The sequence below is a fragment of the Herpailurus yagouaroundi genome, unplaced genomic scaffold (genome assembly GCF_014898765.1).
Source record: "Herpailurus yagouaroundi ecotype Mexico unplaced genomic scaffold, PumYag 222, whole genome shotgun sequence".
Lineage (NCBI taxonomy): Eukaryota > Metazoa > Chordata > Mammalia > Carnivora > Felidae > Herpailurus > Herpailurus yagouaroundi.
In genome coordinates this window covers 10,886,334-10,905,255 of record NW_024412453.1, presented here as the reverse complement: position 1 = coordinate 10,905,255, position 18,922 = coordinate 10,886,334, and the positions used below count along the sequence as shown (strand labels likewise).

Sequence of the window (18,922 nt, the reverse complement as noted above, 5' to 3'; positions counted from 1 at the left end):
CTCAATGTGTACCGAGTTTCGGTTTGGCAGACGGACGGCGGTGACGCTTGCACAACAATGTGAACGTACTTACCAGCACCGAGCTGTACTTGGAAATGGTCACAATGGTCCATTTTAGATGATGCATATGTAACCACAATAAAAAACATGAAAAAAAAGAAGGGACGAAGGGCTAACACCTGCTACCACGCGGAGGAACCCGGAAAACAAATGGAAATGCTGAGCCAAAGCAGCCGGGGCACATAGGGTAGGATTCCACTCCTGGGAAACATCCGGAACAGGCCAATCTAGAGGGCAAGCACAGGAGAGGCTGCAGGGGGCAGGGGGACAGGGGAACGGGGAGTTTGTGTTCAGTGGGCAAGGGGGTTTCCTTTTTGGGGGGATGCAAAGGTTCTAGAACCAGACAATGGTGATGGTTCCACGCCTGTCACAGAATCGTTCACTTTAAATGGTTAAAAATGGCCAGTTTTACATGACGTGTAGTTTACCACAACTTCCAAGAGAGAGAAAAGAAATGGGGAAGTGAAAGCTAACCTCAGGAGCTCTCCCAAAGAAGGGGGCGTGGGGGGAGCGGTGAGTGGCGGCTCCCGGTACAAGTCGGGACACGCTGATCAGGGGTCTGGCCGGATTCACATCCCAGCTCCACCACCGAAGACCTGGGTGACCCTGAGCAGGTGGCTTAACCTCTCTGTGAGAGTCCCGTTGTCCTCACCCATGAAACGGGGTGAGAAGGGCTGCTGGGGTGGGGGTGGGGGTGGGGTGCCACTCAGGCGTAGTTCACGTGAATCACGTGCCCCAAGCGGAGCAGCACGTGCACGGTGGCAGCGCTAACTGCAGGGAGATGCGGGGAACCCACGAGGGGACGATAAGCTCCCTGAGGGCTTGGGGCACTGCCTGGCGGGCAGCGGGGCTTCAATAAATGCCAGCTGCTCCCAGACACAGTGCATCGGGGACTCGCCATTCCACCCCCTTCTTCCACAGACGGATCACCTGGGTCCCTCGTTCAATCAGGATTCTGATTCGGGAGGGCGGGGGCGGGGGCGGGGCGAGAGTCTGCATCTCAATGAGCATCCAGGTGATGCCAGTGCTGCTGGGGCCTCACAGCAACCTGGGGGTGGCAGGAAGCGGGAGAAAGCAGCCACCCGCTGTATTCGTCTCCTGGAGCTACTGTGAACAAAGCACCGCCAGCGGGGTGACTTAAAACAACAGAAAGTTCTCCCTGCCCACCCGGAGGCCAGAAATCCAAACTCACAGCGTGGACCGGGCTGGTTCCGCTGAGGGCCGTGGGGGACGATCCGTCCCGTGCCGCTCTGCTACCTTCTGGTGGTGTGCCTGGGCTTGTGGCTGCCTCATCCCAATCTCTGCCCCCGGTGTCGCACGGCGTCCTCAACGGGCCTGCCTTCCCGGGGTTGGCTTTTTATAAGGACACCGGTCACTCTGCATTAGCAGCCCACCCTGCTCCAGTGTGACCTCATCTTAACTAATCCTATCTGCAAATGCAAAGACCCTCTTACCAAATAAGCTCACCTTTTGCTGGACTAAAGGTTAGAACTTCCACAGATCTTTTCTGGGGGGAGAGGAGACAAGTCAACCCATAACACCCACCTTGGGACAATTGAGCCCAAGGAAGCCAGGTAGGAAGGGGACACAGAGGCATCTTGCAGATGAGGAAGCCAGGAAGCAAGGTGAAGTGAATCGCCCCAGGCTCTGAGCAAAGAAGCATTTATGTAGGTAACTAACGGCAGCTGGAATCAGGCCCCACCTCCCCTCTCTCTGGCTTCATGCCCCAGAGGGAACGGGGTCTGCCCAAAGACGGGTCGGGAAGGCTGGCTAAGTGCTAGCAGCTGCTCTGAGCGGCAGACTCTGCACCAGAACCCAAGTCCTTCGTTTCAGCCTAGAGTTTCCAGGCTGCCGCGCCTGTCAGCTGCCCCTCACTGAGCCACAGACATTGGTGAAACCTCTCCCCCCAATACATCCACTAAGAGATGAGTCTGGGTCCACCTGACACACTGTGTGGCCACAGAGCCTGGGAGCTGAGGCCAGAGACGCACCAAGACGCTGGCCTCTGGACTCCACGCGGGGATTCCAGGCACAGATGGACAAACGCACACAAGCCCGGGGCATCCGTACACCCCAGGTAGCAAGGAGGCTGTCAAAGACCATGGAAGTCGGACAAAAGACTCAGAAACCGGCTGGAAGAGGCTCCTGCCCGGCCACGGTGGGACCATCTGAGAAACAATCTGCAACTCATCTGATCTTTACAAGCCCTCCGCTCACCTCTGGGAGAAAAAAGAGGACGCGCTTGTGTCTACAACACAGGAGAATGAAGGGCAAGAATCTAACACACAACGTGCCCTGTCTCTGTAACGTACACCTGCCAATGACCAAAACGTCAACAGGGGGGAGACTGTAGATCACTACAGTTCACACGGAGAGGACTCAGGGAGGGACAGAGCTGAGGACAAGCAAGCATCAGGAGCCCCCGGTGGAAGGACACCCCACCCCCCGCCCCTTGAAACTGGCGTCAAATCAACCACACCGGAATCCCATCCAGCCTCTGGCTCCAACTACTAACATGCAAGAAATCTAGGGGGCCAAGGAAAACACTGAAGGACAAACAAAATCCAGACTGGAGGAAGCTCTACAGACCATCAAAGCAATGGCAAAGGGTTAGAAAAGACAGAAGGAGACTGGGGAGCCTATGGGTTAAAAGGACCTATGAAATTTGGCAACGTGGGAATGTTACTGGGCTGCAGTTCCAACAAAGAAGTAAATAAAATTATGAGACAATCAAGAAACTTTGGACACTGGCTGGATATTTCACAGTATTTGAGAATTATTATTTTAAAGTGAGGAACGCTACTGTGGTTCTGCTTTCAAAAGTAAGTTTTCTCGGGGCGCCTGGGTGGCTCAGTCGGTTAAGCATCCGACTCTTGATTTCAGCTCAGGTCACAATCTCGCAGTTCATGGGATCAAGCCCCGCGTCAGGCTGTGCACTGACAGTGCAGAGCCTGCTTGCGATTCTCTCTCCCTCTTTCTCTGCCCCTCCCCTGCATGCACTCTGGCCCTCTCTCTCAAAATAAATAAACTTAAAAGAAAAAAAAGAAAAGAAAAAGAAAATGTCCTTTAAAAACTAAAAATAAAAATGAGTTTTCTTTTAGAGAGAACATATCAAATTATGCTTGAAGTGACGTGATGTGGTGTTTGGGGTTTGCTTCAAAATAACCAGGGGATAATTCAAAGGACTGGCCATGAGTTTATCATTTCTGAAGCTGAGTGATGGGTCCATGGGGTTCATGATTTTATTCTATGTGGTGTGCGTGTTTGGAACTCTCTATAATATATATATATATATGTACATAAATTTTTTTTTTAAGTAGCCAAGGAAGTAGATGACTGCCTTGCAAATTTCAGTTCTCCTATTTACTGTGTGACCTTAGACAAGTGACTCTACCTTCCTGGTCCAGCTTCCTCCCCTGAAAAATGGTGATAATCATATCTACTTCATACCAGTGCCTGGAGCCCGGGGGGGGGGGGGGCACTCTGTGCCCACACGCACGTCTGTTCCTTCTTTGGGCTGGGCTCTGTAAGTACCCAGCCTCTGAGATGTTCCCCAGTGATCCCAATCACCTGGTGTTCACACCCTTGTATAGTCACCTCCCACAGTGAACCAGGGCTGGTCTGCATGACTGATAGAATATACTACAAATGACTGTATGTCACTTCTGAGATTGGTCACTTTCTCTTGCTCTCTTCCTCTCTCTCCCTGGGAGAAGCCAGCTGTCTTCTGATGTCAGTCAGCACTATGGAGAAGCCCACATGGCAAGGAGCTGAGGCGCCCAACCAACAGCCATGTGAAGGCGCCATCTTGGAAGTGGCTCCTCCAGCCCCAGTTGGACCTTCAGATGACCTCAGCTTTGGCTAATCACTTGACTGCAGCCTCATGAGACCCAGAACCAGAACCACTCAGCTAAGCTGCTCCCACACTGCTGACCTTCACAGTGTGAGATAATAAATGTTTGCTGTCCGAACCCGCTAAGTCTGACGTAATTTGTTATGCAGCAGGAGCTAACTGATACAGGCTCTAATGTTGAAGAGTTTTAACTGTAACCCACGTTATGTTTTGTCAGGTGGTTTCAAAGGGAGGAAGGACAAGGAGAGTCAGGTTCCTCTAAGAATCCAGGTGGTAAAATGAAGGGTCCCAGGCTTACTTGGAGAGAGGTGGGGGTAGGGGGATGAGGCCGTGGGGGCAGATGCTGTTACGCTCACCTCTTTTAAATGGGAGACCTAGAGTTATTAACCGAGGGAGAGAGAGGACTGATTTTCCAGAAGGCTGGAGTAGAAGCCAACACAAAGGTACTTTAAGAGCAGGTGGCAGGCACCTCAGAGAGGTCGAACAAGGTAAGAAATCCGTATTGTTACTTGTTTTTACCCTGGATCTGAGTGGGGTGCTTTCTTTGGGCACTGAAAATAGAAAGCAGAATTTACCTAACTCACCCATGTATGTGCTTTTATTTCTCAAGAGCTACTAGATTTTGCCAGAAAGGGCAGCATGTGAAGGCATCAAATGTTAGCTATTGTGTGAGGTTGGGTCTCTTGCCTGAATCTCGGAAGCTTCAGCTGCCTCATCCACAAAATGGAGAGAATCCGGTCTTTCCTTCCATTTTGGCCATTTTAACGTTTCTGGAATCAGGACGTACGCACAAATGGACACAATTATTAACATGGTATTCATTTCTTGCCCCACACCCCCAACAGCTATAACTGCACGTGCATCTTACAGCACCTTGGAAACAAAGGCCGTGGGTGGTAGGGCCCAACTTGTAGGTTATTTAATGGGAGAACAGAAATCATATTAATTCATATTAATGAACTTAACTGTTAATTCATTCAGCAGATACCGAATCACCAGCACGGCCCGTGGGAGCCCTGTTAAACTGGGTTCTTTAGAATCTGTGTGACATTTCAAAACATATTTGTTCTTTCTGGCAACAAAAGAATTTGCCACATGCAGACAGAGCAGTTTCTGCATCCAGATTTGGAACCGGCTCCTCTCTAAGGAACCCTGGGTTCTTTGGCGAAGAGAATCAAAGACCATTCTGGGGGCTGGGGTGCAGCTCAGAGGTGGGGGAGGGCAAAAAATGCCATTTCTGGGCCACCTATTCAACAGTGACAGAGCTTGAGAGGTGCCTGGGTGGCTCGGTCGGTTAAGCATCTGCCTCTCGATTTTGGCTCAGGTCCCAATCTCACAGCTGGTGAGCTCAAGCCCCACATGGGGCTCTGTGCTGATGGTGCAGAGCCTGCTTGGGATTCTGTCTCCCCTTCTCTCTGGTCTCTCTGTCGTCTGTCTCTCCCTCCCTCTGCCCTTCTCTTCTGCTCGCACGCGTGCTCTCTCTCTAAAATAAAAAATTAAAAAAAGAAAGGCTAGGAATATTCCAGAATAACTCAATGCAGTGGGTAATCCTGGGTTGGTATGCATACACACCTACACACACACACACACACACACACACACACACACACACACACACACAGCAAAGTATTAACAGCTGGTAAACCCAGGTCAAGGGCATGTGTTAGTTCTCTGTACTGTTCTTGCTTTCTGGTAAGTTTGAATTTATTTCAAAGTAGAAAGGTTTTTAAGTCCTTTTCAGGATGTTGACTCAAAATATTTTCTTTAAAAAAATTGTTTCATGTTTATTTATTTTGAGAGAAAGAGAGAGAGAGACAGAGCACAAGCAGGGGAGGGGCAGAGAGGGAGGGCGAGAATCCCAAGTGGGCTCTGCACTGTCAGCCTGACGTGGGGCTTGATTTCACAAACCGTGAGCTCACAACCTGAACCCAAATTAAGAGCCAGTCGCTTAACCGACTGAGCCACCCAGGTGCCCCCAAAATATTATTTTCTATCAACGTGTGCTGTTGCTGTGTTTTATGATTTCTGCATCTGGGGCCCACAAACCATCGCATCGAGAGTAGCAAGTTTCGTCACTGCTGCGCAGGTGTATGTATGCAGGTGTTTGTGGGTCAATTTGGGGCCCAAACAATGACTAATGCTGCAATGAAAACTGTAGTTTAACTTGTCCCAGGACATGGAATTAAACTTGCAATCAACGTACAAATGTTTTGAACTGGTCTTCAAAACTGTTTAAGAAATAAGTAATTTTTAGGGGCGCCAGGGTGGCTCAGCGATTAAGCATCCGACTTCGGCTCAGGTCATGATCTCACAGTCCATGAGTTCGAGCCCCACGTCGGGCTCTGTGCGGACAGCTCGGAGCCCGGAGCCTGCTTCGGATTCTGTGTCTCCCTCGCTCTCTGCCCCTCCCCCGCTCACGCTCCGTCTCTCTCCCTCTCTCAAAAATGAATAAACATAAAAAAATGTATAAATAAACAAGTAAATAAATAGGTAAAATCAAACTCATTTAAAATACTTTCCTGGTGGGGCGCCTGGGTGGCGCAGTCGGTTAAGCGTCCGACTTCAGCCAGGTCACGATCTCGCGGTCCGTGAGTTCGAGCCCCGCGTCGGGCTCTGGGCTGATGGCTCAGAGCCTGGAGCCTGTTTCCGATTCTGTGTCTCCCTCTCTCTCTGCCCCTCCCCCGTTCATGCTCTGTCTCTCTCTGTCCCAAAAAAATAAATAAAAAACGTTAAAAAAAAAAATTAAAAATACTTTCCTGGCTAAGAGAGTATGTCGGAGGCTTGGAATCAGTACCCCTGACTATTCCTCTGCAATTTCGATTGTAAAGTACTTTAAAATCCAGGGCAGAGAGTCATGTGTATTGCAACGCAGGAAGGAGGTCAGGATCTGCTACCACGAGCTGTGGCTGCGTCTGAGTCACCCTGAAAGTACCTTGCTCCTGTAACGAGCGAGGAGTGACTAGACCGCCCCGGGACGCCCAAGGCTGAGCCCCGGTGTGAGAGGATTTCCTCAGGGCTGCGGAAGGGCCAGCCCCGGAGCTGGCCCATCACATTCTCACCCAGACCCACTGAGTTGGTCTCTACTGAGGAATTTCATGAGCACCACCTGGCAAAATTATGGGCTAAGCTTGGTATCTGTACCCACCCTCCCGTGCCGATGACAGTGGGCACACTCCCTATCATCCACAAAGGGACAACCGAGAAAAATCTCCCGAGGGGCCTGGGACACAGAAAAGCTGTCCTGCCGGAGGTTTCCACACCCATATCCACAGGGACTGAGTCGGCACCTTCAGGGACGGGGCCTGAGGACCCGAAGTCTTGCCCCTTCTTTGAGGTCCTCGGAGATGCTGATGAAGTTGGGACCCCGAGACTCCAAGACCTGCATCTAGGCTCCCCGCCCCACCGCTTCCAACCATCTCTCTCCGACCTTGGACTCCCACCCCCGGAGCTAGAAGAATCTGCACAAAGGTCCGTCTGAGCCAAGTCCCCAAGTGTGTGCCTGGAGTTCAACCAGTCCAGGCCACCAGCCTCTTAACACATCTCGCTGCTTCCACCCTCGCCCTGTGGCCACATGCTAGTCACAGGCAACTTCCTCAAGTGTCGGTCAGATCACACCGTCCCCTCCCTGCTCAAATCTCTACAAAGATCGCCCATCAGACGCAGATGGAATTCCGAATTCGCCACTGGGCTCTTCAAAGCCTCACATGTCCATCCCCCTAATCAATCTCCAACTGTCTCTCCCTCTCACTCCTCACTTCCTACATTGCTGGCTTTCCCTTCCTGGGACTATCCCTCTCTAAAGTTTCTTTGTTTAATAGATACTTGCTTAGATGGTCACTGCCTTCTCCTTAGTTAAAATGTCAGTTCCGTGAGGACCAGAACCAGGCCTGTCTGGTTTTCTCTGTGTCCCCCAGCACAGTGTTCAGCACACAGAGGCTCTAGAAAGTTTCTGTTGATTTAACGAACAAATGAAGGGCACGCAAGAATAAACCAGTGGTTCTCAAAAGGGAAGTGATTTTGCTCCTTTTGCAAAAGCAACAAATATCTGGAGACATTTTCGGTTGCCACAACCGCTATGATCCAGTGGGGTAGTGGCCAAGAAACGCTGCTACGGTGCACAAGACAGTCCTCTCAACAAAGAATGTCAGGCCCTGGGAGCAGCTGGTGGCTCAGTCGGTTCAGCGTCTGATTCTTGGTTTCGGCTCAGGTCATGATCTCACGGCTCAGGTTCAAGCCCCGCATCAGGCTCTGCGCTGACATTGCGGAGCCTGCTTGGGATTATCTCTCCCTCTCTCTCTCCCTCTCTCTCTCTCTCTTTCGCTCTCTGCCCCTCCCCCACTCACACGGTCTCGGCCTGTCTCAAAATAAGTGCCTAAACTTAAAAAAATAAATTAAAAAAAGAACGTCTGGCTCCACACGTCAGTAGCATCAGCCCAGAATAAATGAATGAGTGAATTAAATCCTATGGGTCCACACGGTTAGCCTCCTGTCCGATATCAAACATCAGAACCTGACCACCATCCCCCAGTGCCCTCCCTGATTGTGTGGGCCACACTTGAGCAAAAATCTCCTTCTGGTGATTTTATTGTTGGCGGGGCTTATGCAATCGATTTCATGTTAGCAAGAAATGTAAGTAAGGGGAAGTTAGGCTGCTGTTGATACAGGAGTTAATTTCAAAATATGAATTCTGTGCTCTAATCAAAGAGAACCGAAATGTTTCCAGTTCCCTGATTCTGCAGGCTGTTTTCCTTGGCAATCATGGAAAATTAAGCTTAAAATTAAGCCCTCAGCTCTTTTTTTTTTTTTTTTAATTTTTTTTTTCAACGTTTATTTATTTTGGGGACAGAGAGAGACAGAGCCCGACGCGGGGCTCGAACTCACGGACCGCGAGATCGTGACCTGGCTGAAGTCGGACGCTTAACCGACTGCGCCACCCAGGCGCCCCAAGCCCTCAGCTCTTGGTGGGACCTGCTTACGTGCTGTATTTCTAGATGTTTAAAATAGATTTCAGAGTGGGGGGAGGGGCAGCACGACCTCCCCAAGGTCACTGGGGACAGGGGTCCAGGGGAGGGGTCCTCAATTACTGAGGCGAACACTTTCTGGGATAACAACAAAGAAAAACCGAAATTCTTCTCCTCCTTTGTGTGTTGGAGCATGGTGTGTGTGTGTGTGTGTGTGGCAATTAGAGACGCACCTGTGTTGATTTCAGAGCATTGCAGGTGGCCACCAAGGCTCTGTCTGTGGTCACAGGCCGACTGCTCCTTACTTACCTCTCACCCTACCAGCTTCCCTTGGGTCAATGTCAAACGTAGAGGGGTTGGGAATGCTCTGAGTCCCCTCAAATGCAAATTTAACTTATCCAAATCCAAACCCTAGAGGGAGGGAGGGAGGGAGGGAGAGTAACCCAATCAGGGTTCTCAACAGGGGTAATTTTGCCCCTAGGAGACATCTGGCCACTCTGGAGACTTTCCTGGCTGTCACTTGGGGATAGGGTGCAATGCTACTGTTGCTAAAATCGTACAATGCACAACACAACCCCCACAAGGCAGAATTATCGATCCCAAATAGCAATTCGTGCTGACGTCAAGGAAACCCACTCGGAACACCGGGAGCAATGCAGCACTCCCACGGACACAGGGGGCAATGTAACGTATTCCCCCCCACACGGAAGCCCTACAAGCGCTGTTCCCACGGTTCATCCCAAGTGTCCCTCCCTGCGTGAGCATCTGGCCCCCTCAGCAGGGTGTGATGCAAGATTCAGACTCTAGGGCTCAGATCTGCAGCCTCCTAGCCGCGCGCCCCTGAGCAACTCCCTCCAGTCTGTCAATTGCCTTCGCCCTGAAAGCACTAAAAACCATCGTATCCATTTCACGGGTTCGCGATACAGATTAAATGAATCGTAATTGCTGGGTCGGTGTTTGCTATTACTATTACTTTTCATTTCCTCTAACTTCCCCTCAAAAACAGCCAACAATTTCATCGGTGGCTCATTTGGATGAGCAGGCTTCTTATCCCGCCTGGGAACACAAAGCGACAGTGGAGAGGCTTCCTGAGAGGCAGAACATTACTCTGCTGGACGGACTGGTCAGGGATTTGCGGGGGCAGTTTTGACTCCTGGTGATTTTTGCCCGAGGGCCTGGCCCCCGCTAACATGTGACTCCCTGGGGCATCTGGGACCACGGGACAGCATCCTCAACTCGAGACCCTGGGCCGGGTGAGGACCAGCCATGCAACACCGACTGAACCCCGCCAACAAACCAGCCCTGACAATTACGACCAAAATCAGATGTAAGAACTCTGTCTGCGGCAAGAGGAAACCACCCTACTCAGGCGGATCCGCGGGACCCCATGGCCTTTGGGTCTACGCACATTGTGTAAAGACGGTGCCTTGAGAGTATAGACATAACTTTCAACAGGAGACAGTCTCCTGCTCCAGGGACAGCCGCAGTGTGATGTCCTGTTCCACCTGAGGACACGCCCCCACCCTGGCCCTGCCCACAGCAGCAGGACACAGAAGTCACACAGAAGGCAGATAACAGGCACCATTTATGAAAGCCACACAAGGCACCAGGGGTCCCACTCAGCCGGCTATATATGTCTGTCGCCTCACCTAGTCCCGTTTACACAACCCTACGATAGAACCAACATGATCCCCACTGGACAGACGAGAAGATGGGGATCTAGGAGGTGCTCTGACTTGGTCAAGGTCACTGCGAGTACAGGGTTACCATCAGGTCTTCCTGGGAATGTCCTGGGTCTCCCAGGGCAGTGTTGTTACTTGCCCGCTGGTAGCGTGGAATTGCCTGTGGGTTGGAGGAAATGACCTGACAGGCAGGCCTGGACTTCAGTGAACCCTGACTGGAGATCGGTGGACTCAAGATCCAAACCTGGGTCTGTCTGATCTTTTTTTTTTTTTTTCAACGTTTATTTATTTTTGGGACAGAGAGAGACAGAGCATGAACGGGGGAGGGGCAGAGAGAGAGGGAGACACAGAATCGGAAACAGGCTCCAGGCTCCGAGCCATCAGCCCAGAGCCTGACGCGGGGCTTGAACTCCCGGACCGCGAGATCGTGACCTGGCTGAGGTCGGGCGCTTTACCGAATGCGCCACCCAGGCGCCCCGAGGGTCTGTCTGATCTTGAGTCTGGGTTCTTCCTACTCCCCGAGGCAGCTGGAAGCCCAGAGTACTCACTCAAAGTGGGTCTGTAACACAGTGTGGCTAAAACAGAGAGTCTGCTGTAGGGCTCAGCAATCTCCCTCCTAGGTTTACGCCCTAGAGAGCTGAAAAACAAATGTCCACAGAAACACTTGTACACGAATGTTCACAGCAGCACTTTTTGTAAGAACCAAAGAGCAGAGAGGCGCCTGGGTGGCTCATACGGTTAAGCGTCCAGCTTCGGCTCAGGTCATGATCTCAAGGTTTGTGATCTCAGCCCCACGTCGGGCTCTGTGCTGACAGCTCGGAGCCTGGAGCCTGCTTCGGATTCTGTGTCTCCCTCTCTCTCTGCCCCTCCCCAGCTTGCACTCTCTCTCTAAAATAACTAAACACTAAAAAAAAATTTTTTTTTAATTTTTTTTTTCAACGTTTTATTTATTTTTGGGACAGAGAGAGACAGAGCATGAACGGGGGAGGGGCAGAGAGAGAGGGAGACACAGAATTGGAAACAGTCTCCAGGCTCTGAGCCATCAGCCCAGAGCCTATGCGGGGCTCGAACTCCCGGACCGCGAGATTGTGACCTGGCTGAAGTCGGACGCCTAACCGACTGCGCCACCCAGGCGCCCCATAAAAAATTTTTTTTTAAAGAACTAAAGGGCAGAAATAATGCAAATGGCCATCAACTTACGAGTGGAAAAACAACATGTGCTTTAGCCATACGATGAAATATTATTCAGCCATAAAAAGGAACGAAGAAATGTGCAAACACGGTCAAACCCGGAAAACACGACGCTCAGCAAAAGAAGAAAGACAAAAGGCCATATTCTGGGTGATTCCATTTCTATGAGACGTCCAGAGCAGGCAAATTAGTAGGGGCAGAATGTAGATGGATGGTCGCCAGGGGCTGGGCGGGGGGGGGAGGGGGAGACGTGGGGCAAGTAAGTGCTGAAATGGGTACAGGGTTCCTGTCTGGGGAGATGAAAAAGTTCTGGAACCAGTCAGTGGAGACGGCTGCACAACCTTGTGAATATACTGAAAACCACACTGAGGTGTATTCTTTACAAGGGTGGTCTATGCGCTCAGTCGGTTAAGCATCTGACTCTTGATTTCGGCTCAGGTCATGATCACACGATTTGTGACTTCGAATCTAGCATCGGGCTCTGCGCTGACGGTGTGAAGCCTACTTGGAATTCTGTCGCCCTCTCTCTCTCTCCCTGCCCCCTCCCCACTTGCTCTCTATCTGTCTCTCAAAATAAATTAAAAACCATAAACTTTAAAAGCTGGCTTATGATATGTGAGTTGTATTCCAATTTAGAACACACACAACACAAGAGGACACCAAAAGCAACAATAACGGAGGTAAAAATAGACAAAGAGAACTACGTCCAACTAAGAAACTTTTGTGCATCAAAGGACACAATCAACAGAGTGGGAAGACAACCTATGGAATGGGAGAGAATATCCGCAAATCACATATCTCACAAGGGATTAATATACACAGTATATAAAGAAGTCCTACAACTCAACGGCAAAAACTCCACCCGATTAAAAAATGAGCAAAGAGGGGCGCCTGGGTGGCTCAGTCACTTAAGCATCTGACTTTGGCTCGGGTCACGATCTCCCGGTTCATGAGTTCAAGCCCCGCGTCCAGGTCTGTGCTGACAACTCGGAGCCTGGAGCCTGCTTCAGATTCTGTGTCTCCCTCTCTCTGCTCCTCCCCCACTCATGCTCTGTCTCTCTCCATCTCTCAAAAAATGAATAACATTAAGAACAATTTTTAAAAAGACATGAACAAAGGACTTGGATGGACATTTCTCGAAGGAAGACATACAAATAGCCAACAGGCTCAGTAGAAGATTCTCATCAACAATCACCAACGAAATGTCAATCGACACCCCATGAGACACCCCACATCCATCGGGATGGCTACTATGAAAAAAAACCCAGAAAATAACAAGTGCTGGTGAAGATGTGGAGAAATTAGTCCTGCCCATCGCTGGCAGGATTGCCAAATGCTACAAGTGTTATGGAAAATGGTACGGAAGTTCCCCAAAAAATTACACACAGAATTTCCTCAGGACACAGCAGTTCCACAGCTGGGTATGCACTGAAAGCAGGGTCTGGAAGATATATGTGTGTATCCACGTTCCTGGAGGTACTATTCGCAAGAGCTAAACCCAAGAAGCAAGCCAGGGTCCACCGACAGAAAAACGGAAGGACTCAGTGTGGTATATCACTGCTCAGCCTTTAAAAAGGAAGGAAATTCTGACACCTGCTAAAATATGGACGTGCCTCAAGGACATTTATGTTAAGTGACAGGAGCCAGGCACAGATTCTATATGATTCCACTTACACGAAGTATCCGAAGTGGTCACATTCACAGGGACTGGAAGAAGAAAGCTGGTTGCCAGGGACTGGGGTGGCGGAAAGGGGGAGGTGTTTAATGGGTACTGAGCTTCAGATCTGCAAGAAAGTTCTGGAGAGGTGCTGCACAACAGCACAAATATATTTAATGCTACTGAATGGTAGGCTTAAAAGTCCTTAAAACTGGTAACTTTCAGGTTGTGGGGTTTTTTCCACAATTAAAAAAAAGGAAAGAAAGCAAGAGAGAGGGGGAAAGGAAAGGAAAGGAAAGAAAAGGGAGGAAGAAAGAAAGAGGAAAAGGAAGCCAGTGAGGAACACAGACACACACACACACACACACACACACACACACACACACACTCAGAGAACTTGGCTAACAGTTCCTCTACCTGCCCAGGTGTGCTGTGGGATCGCACCCTCCCCCGATACAGCCCGGGGGCCCCCCCCCCCAAGACCCCCTTCCACAACAATGCGCCTCGATGACCTAGAACTGGGGACAGGAAGGGGAGGAACAGGTCTGGTCTCTACCCCATGGCTCAGCACCTGATATCCAGCAGATGTTGGCTAATTATTTGCTCAACAAACTGTATAAAATCCACACGGTGAGGTCAAGCTGGTACAATTCTACCCATTTTACAGACAGGTTAAGGAGGCTCAGTGAAGCAAGGTGACCTTTCCAAAACCACAAAGACAGCAAGCAGTAAAAGAAGTGGCCCCGATATCCCAGACTCCTGCTATAGGGCCCCTTCCGTCACGTCACCTCCCTTCAAAGTCAACCTGGCATCCATTTCAACAGGACATTCCCAAGTGATTCCTGCCCTGTACCAGTGACCCTTAACTTCTTTGGATCATGGGCTCATTTGGCAATCTAATAAAAGTCTCAATCCTTTTCCTAAAGCAACACACAGGAAACTTAGACACTAGTTTTCAGAGGGTTTCTGGAACCCGTGAAACCCCTCCACTGACCACGTTTAGAACCCCCTTTCCGCCCTGCTATCCAGGAGCTCATTTATCCTTAAGAATTTCCAGCCATCTCCATATTCTTGATCATCAGAGTCAAGGAGAAATGCTATTTTAAATTCGCGTTCCCAGGCCCGTGCTCTGTGGATCTGGTTAAGTACGTGCAGAGCTGGGCCCAGAAACCTGCATGAGGCACACCAGAGGATTCTGGGATTGGCGGCTCTGAGACACATTTGGGTTCGTGAGCTGTGGCCCCCCTGACCTCTGAATGCTGCCCAGATGATCCCTCCAGCTCCCAGCCTCTCTCTCCCCAGCTGCCCACGAGACCCGGCTAGTAGACATTCCAGTACAATCCAACAAGGACTTCCTGAACCCAACATCCGTGACCCCAGAAGTGTTCCTTTGCAGGTATCACTAGGCCAGAAACCCGGGCGTCGCCCTTTACTGTCCCTGTCCCCACCCTACATCTTGACCATCACCAAGGATGGCTGATTCTACTGCCTATGTGCCTCTGGGCACCCCTACTGCCCTCCATCACCCCTGCCAGTACCGCGGTCCAAGCTTCTGCTCCCTGTCTCCACCTTCCTCTACCGTCCATCCTCCGTCCTGCAACTCCGATCCTGTCACCGCCCAGAGCAAAACTCTACAGTGGTGACCAAACTCTGGAACTGCACTGTCCAATATGGTAGCTGCATGTGGTTACAGAAATTTAAACACAATTAGGGGCGCCTGGCTGGCTCAGTTGGTGGAGCATGGAATTCTTGATCTCAGGGTTGTGAGTTCGAGCCCCATGTTGGGTGTAGAGATTACTTAAAACGATACAATCTTTACGGGCACCGGGCCAGCTCAGTGGGTGGAGTGTGACTCTTGATTTCGATTCAGGTCACGATCTCACGGCTTGTGAGTTCCAGCCCCATGTGACGCTCTGCGCTGGTGGTGCCGATCCTGCTTGGGATTCTCTCTGCCTCCCTCTCTCTCTACCTGTGCTCACGCTCTCTCTCAAAATAAATTAATAAACAATAAAATAAGATAATAAAATCTTTAAAAAATAAAGTAAAATAAACAAAGTAAGATCAAATGTCCAAAGTTCCGCCCAAAGTTCACACTAGCCACATACCAAATGGTCAAGAGCCACAGGGTGGCTGGTGGCTACCATATTGGACAGCACAGACATAGCACATTCCCGTCCCCAGAGAAAGTTCTAGTGGACAGCAGAGCTCTACAACTGTGCTTACGAGCCCTTTGGGGTCTGGCCGCATCCTCTGCTCAGACCCCTCCCGGCGTCCTTGGTCTTGAGTCACAGTGAACCGCTGTCAACTCCTGAAACTCATGGTCTCACCTCCAAACCAGGGCGTGTCATACCCTTCCTGCCTTCCCTGCTTGGCTAACTCCTCCCCACCCTTCAGGTCTCAGCTGCCGCCGCTCCCCTAACCAGGACAATTGCTCAAGCTCTTGCCCACCACGGCATTTAAACACTGAGACACAACAGCCACGGGAACACCTACGCCCATTACCCCCTCACCAGCAATTGTCAGCTAGGGGCAAGTCTGCCCCCAGGGGGACACCTGGCAGTGTCTAGATTCATTACTGGGAAGATAATACTGGCATCCGGTGGGTAGAGGCCAGGAACACCGCTAGTATCCTACAATGCACAGGACAACCCCTACAACAAAGAATCATCCAGCCCCAGATGTCGGCCATGTTGGGGTTGACCATCCCTGCTCCAGACTGGACAACTCCGTAAAGGAAGGGAGTGCGTCCTGTATGCTATGTAGTCCCGGCCACCAGCCCAGAGTTGGCCATATAATGAGTACGGATGCTCTATGAGATTTTCTCCCAGGATTCCGGTTCCCTTACAGTGTCTTTCCTGAAAGACAATTAGTCACGGGTCATTATGGCAGGCTGAAGAATGCTCCTCCCCAAATATCCAGGTCCTAATCCCTGGAACCTGTGGATGTCGCTTGACGTGGCAAAAGGGACTCTGCTTGTGCGATTAAGTGAAGGATCTGGAGATGGAGGGCTTATCCTCGATAATCCGGACGGGCCCCAAATGCATTCACAAGCAACCCTAGCGGAGGAAGACAGGGACGTGTGACCCAGAAAAGGCAGCGTGAAATGGAGCGGAGAGAGATTCAGAGATGCTACAGCGCTGGCCTCGCACCCACCGGAAGCTGCAAAAGGCAAGGGCCAGATTTTCCCCGACAGCCTCCGGCGGGGTATGGTCCTGCCGACGCCTTTTTTTGGCCTAGCGACACTGATTTTGGACCTCCGGCCTACAGAAGCGTGAGAGAATAAATTTCTGCTGTTTTTAAGTCAACAAGTTTATAGTAATTTGTCGTAGCAGCCCAGTGCAGTCATATTCCAATTTGGGCTTCAGTGGATTCGGATCGAGAACTGAAAAGGAACGGCAGGTAGGCACCAGGCCCCCACCCCGCTGACTCGGAGGGCTGGAAGGAGAGATGGGAGTAAGGGTGGCTGAGCCATGGGCGTTTCTAGATGTGGCAGCTGCCCGGGTCATCGGCAACCATGTCTGTGGGTCATTCCTCACACCCTAGTCCTGCCACCTTCTGGGAAGATCTCTGGTAGGCAAGTGACTCAACCCAGGATACTATGTTAGTCTGCCTGGTGCTGACGCAGGGGTAAGAATAAAAAGTTAAGCCCCTGTCCTGCTCTCCAACCTCCTGCCAACCCCTCTCCATTCCCCACCACCCCCAGACACAGGGGCCTTTCTCCAACCTTCCAACACAGCCCCAGGGCCTTTGCACCTGCTGTTCTTCTGCTTGGAACAGTCTTCCTCCAGAGTCTCCCATGGCTGGCTTCTCAGCATTCAGGTCACAGTTCAAATGCCACCTCCCCAGAGAGGCCCTTCCTGACTGCACGGCCTTCCCTCATCACCTGTTGAGTTTCTTCCCAAATCTTCTCATACTCTGTCATTATCTCATGACCATCTTTATATGCCTGTTCACTGTTACTCCCCCAGCACCCCAGACTTCGGGCCCCAGGAGGGTAGGGACATTGTCTGATCTGCCCAGGGTATGTCCCTAGTCCTATGCCTGGCACACACTAGGTGCTCAACACATTCTGAATGAAGGAATGAATGAATGGGTGTGTGAATCAATGTAATTAAGCGAATTTGCAGCTTTGGGTGATGCTTGCCAAAGCCGGGTCCCTGACATACCTAATCTTGGCTTTCCGAAAGGCCAGCTCCTCTTCGTTGCCAAAGTCCAGGGACACGTCCTCAGTATCGTCCACCAGGGCCTGGGGGACACCAAACAGAGGTGGCAGGCAGGCAGGCGGTGCACATCCCCACCCCACCCCCTCGCTGGCAGGGCCCCTCCCCCGCGGCTGCAATCCCAGGCCTTCCACCCTCCTGGGTCCAGGAGGACCACTTGGGGTCCCGCCCAGGACCAGGCCCAGGCCCCGGCCTGCGCATCCCTCCTCCTGGCTTCCCCCAGCGCTCCCGCAGGCTCCGCCTGTCATCTCCCTCACCCTCCTGCCCCCGGCCTCCCCGCGGCCCTACCTGCTTCATCCTCTCCCCAGAGCCCACCTGGAGCCCACAGCCCAGGCTCAAGGACTCCGCCTCTCGCTGCCTTGGGCCCGGTGGGGAGCGGCGGGGGGAGCTTACGCTCCTTGGTGCTGCCTCGGTGCAGGTCGCGGGTGGAGGCGGGGCGCGCAGGGCCCAGAGCGCAGTCGCGGGCTGGGGGAGGTGGGCTCGGCCGACCGGGCGGGGGCGAGGCTGGCGAGGGTCCGGGGGCGGGGCTGGCGAGGGTCCGGGGGCGGGGCGGGGGTCCGGGGGCGGGGCTCACTGCGGACGGCGCCTAGGAAAGAAAGAGCTGTCGCCCAGAGTGGAGGGATGGAGGACCGAGCAGCCGCCTGGAGGGGACGATTCGGGCTCAGAGGCGCATTTGGGGACCACGAACTGATTCTGGGAGGCACAGAGCGGGTGGGCCAGTGAATGAGGCGGAGGTCCCATAACTGTCGTATGGGCTAGCGAACTAGCGAATCGTGAACGAATGCCAGTGATGGGCAGCCTCATTCGGCGTCTGGAGAAGGCCAATGTTTCCCAAACGTCTCTAATCCCAAGAATTCTGCGCCCCGCCCCCCGGGCCCTTATGAAAAGCAGATTTCCAGGCCCAGCCCTGGAGATTGGGAAGGCCTGGCATGCAGACCCTGGAACCTGTCTTTCAACAGGTGAATCTGCTGCAACCAACAACCACTGTTGCACACAGTGAGATCTTCACTCATCCGGGGGCCAGACACACTGAGCACAAAATAAGTATCATTAGCAGTGATGGTAGTGATTCGGGATGTTAAGGCCTCCTCAGGTATCTCCCAGGAAGGAAGGCTGGCCGCCTGAAAGTCTTTCCTGGCCCAGGACAAGGACCCTCCCCCTCTCCTGACTCCACTAGTCCCCAGCTGCCTGGGGTGGGACCCTCAAGGGAGGGCAGGTGGAGGTGAGAAGCCGTTGCAAAACATTTAGGGGCTTTTCCTCCGACTCTGAGAGTCACCAGCTGTTGCTATCTGTTAAGT

General features: G+C 51.8%; 1 protein-coding gene across 3 annotated transcripts in view; it reads right to left on the bottom strand.

The window, feature by feature from the left end:
• Positions 1–18,147, bottom strand: part of TVP23A (trans-golgi network vesicle protein 23 homolog A) — a 39,398-nt gene extending 21,251 nt beyond the window's left edge. For 2 of the 3 annotated variants that reach the window (XR_005785638.1, XM_040459042.1), the window contains exons 1-2: positions 17,913–18,054; positions 17,571–17,650 (exon numbers count right to left, since the gene is read on the bottom strand). Coding sequence is in view for 2 of the 3 variants with exons in the window: in XM_040459042.1 (XP_040314976.1) it covers positions 17,571–17,650; positions 17,913–17,921 (89 nt within the window). In the remaining variant the exon portion in view is untranslated. Of the gene's footprint in view, positions 1–17,570; positions 17,651–17,912 lie in introns of all 3 variants that reach the window. The other variant, XM_040459044.1, reaches the window with a different exon arrangement.
• Positions 18,148–18,922: the final 775 nt, after the last annotated feature.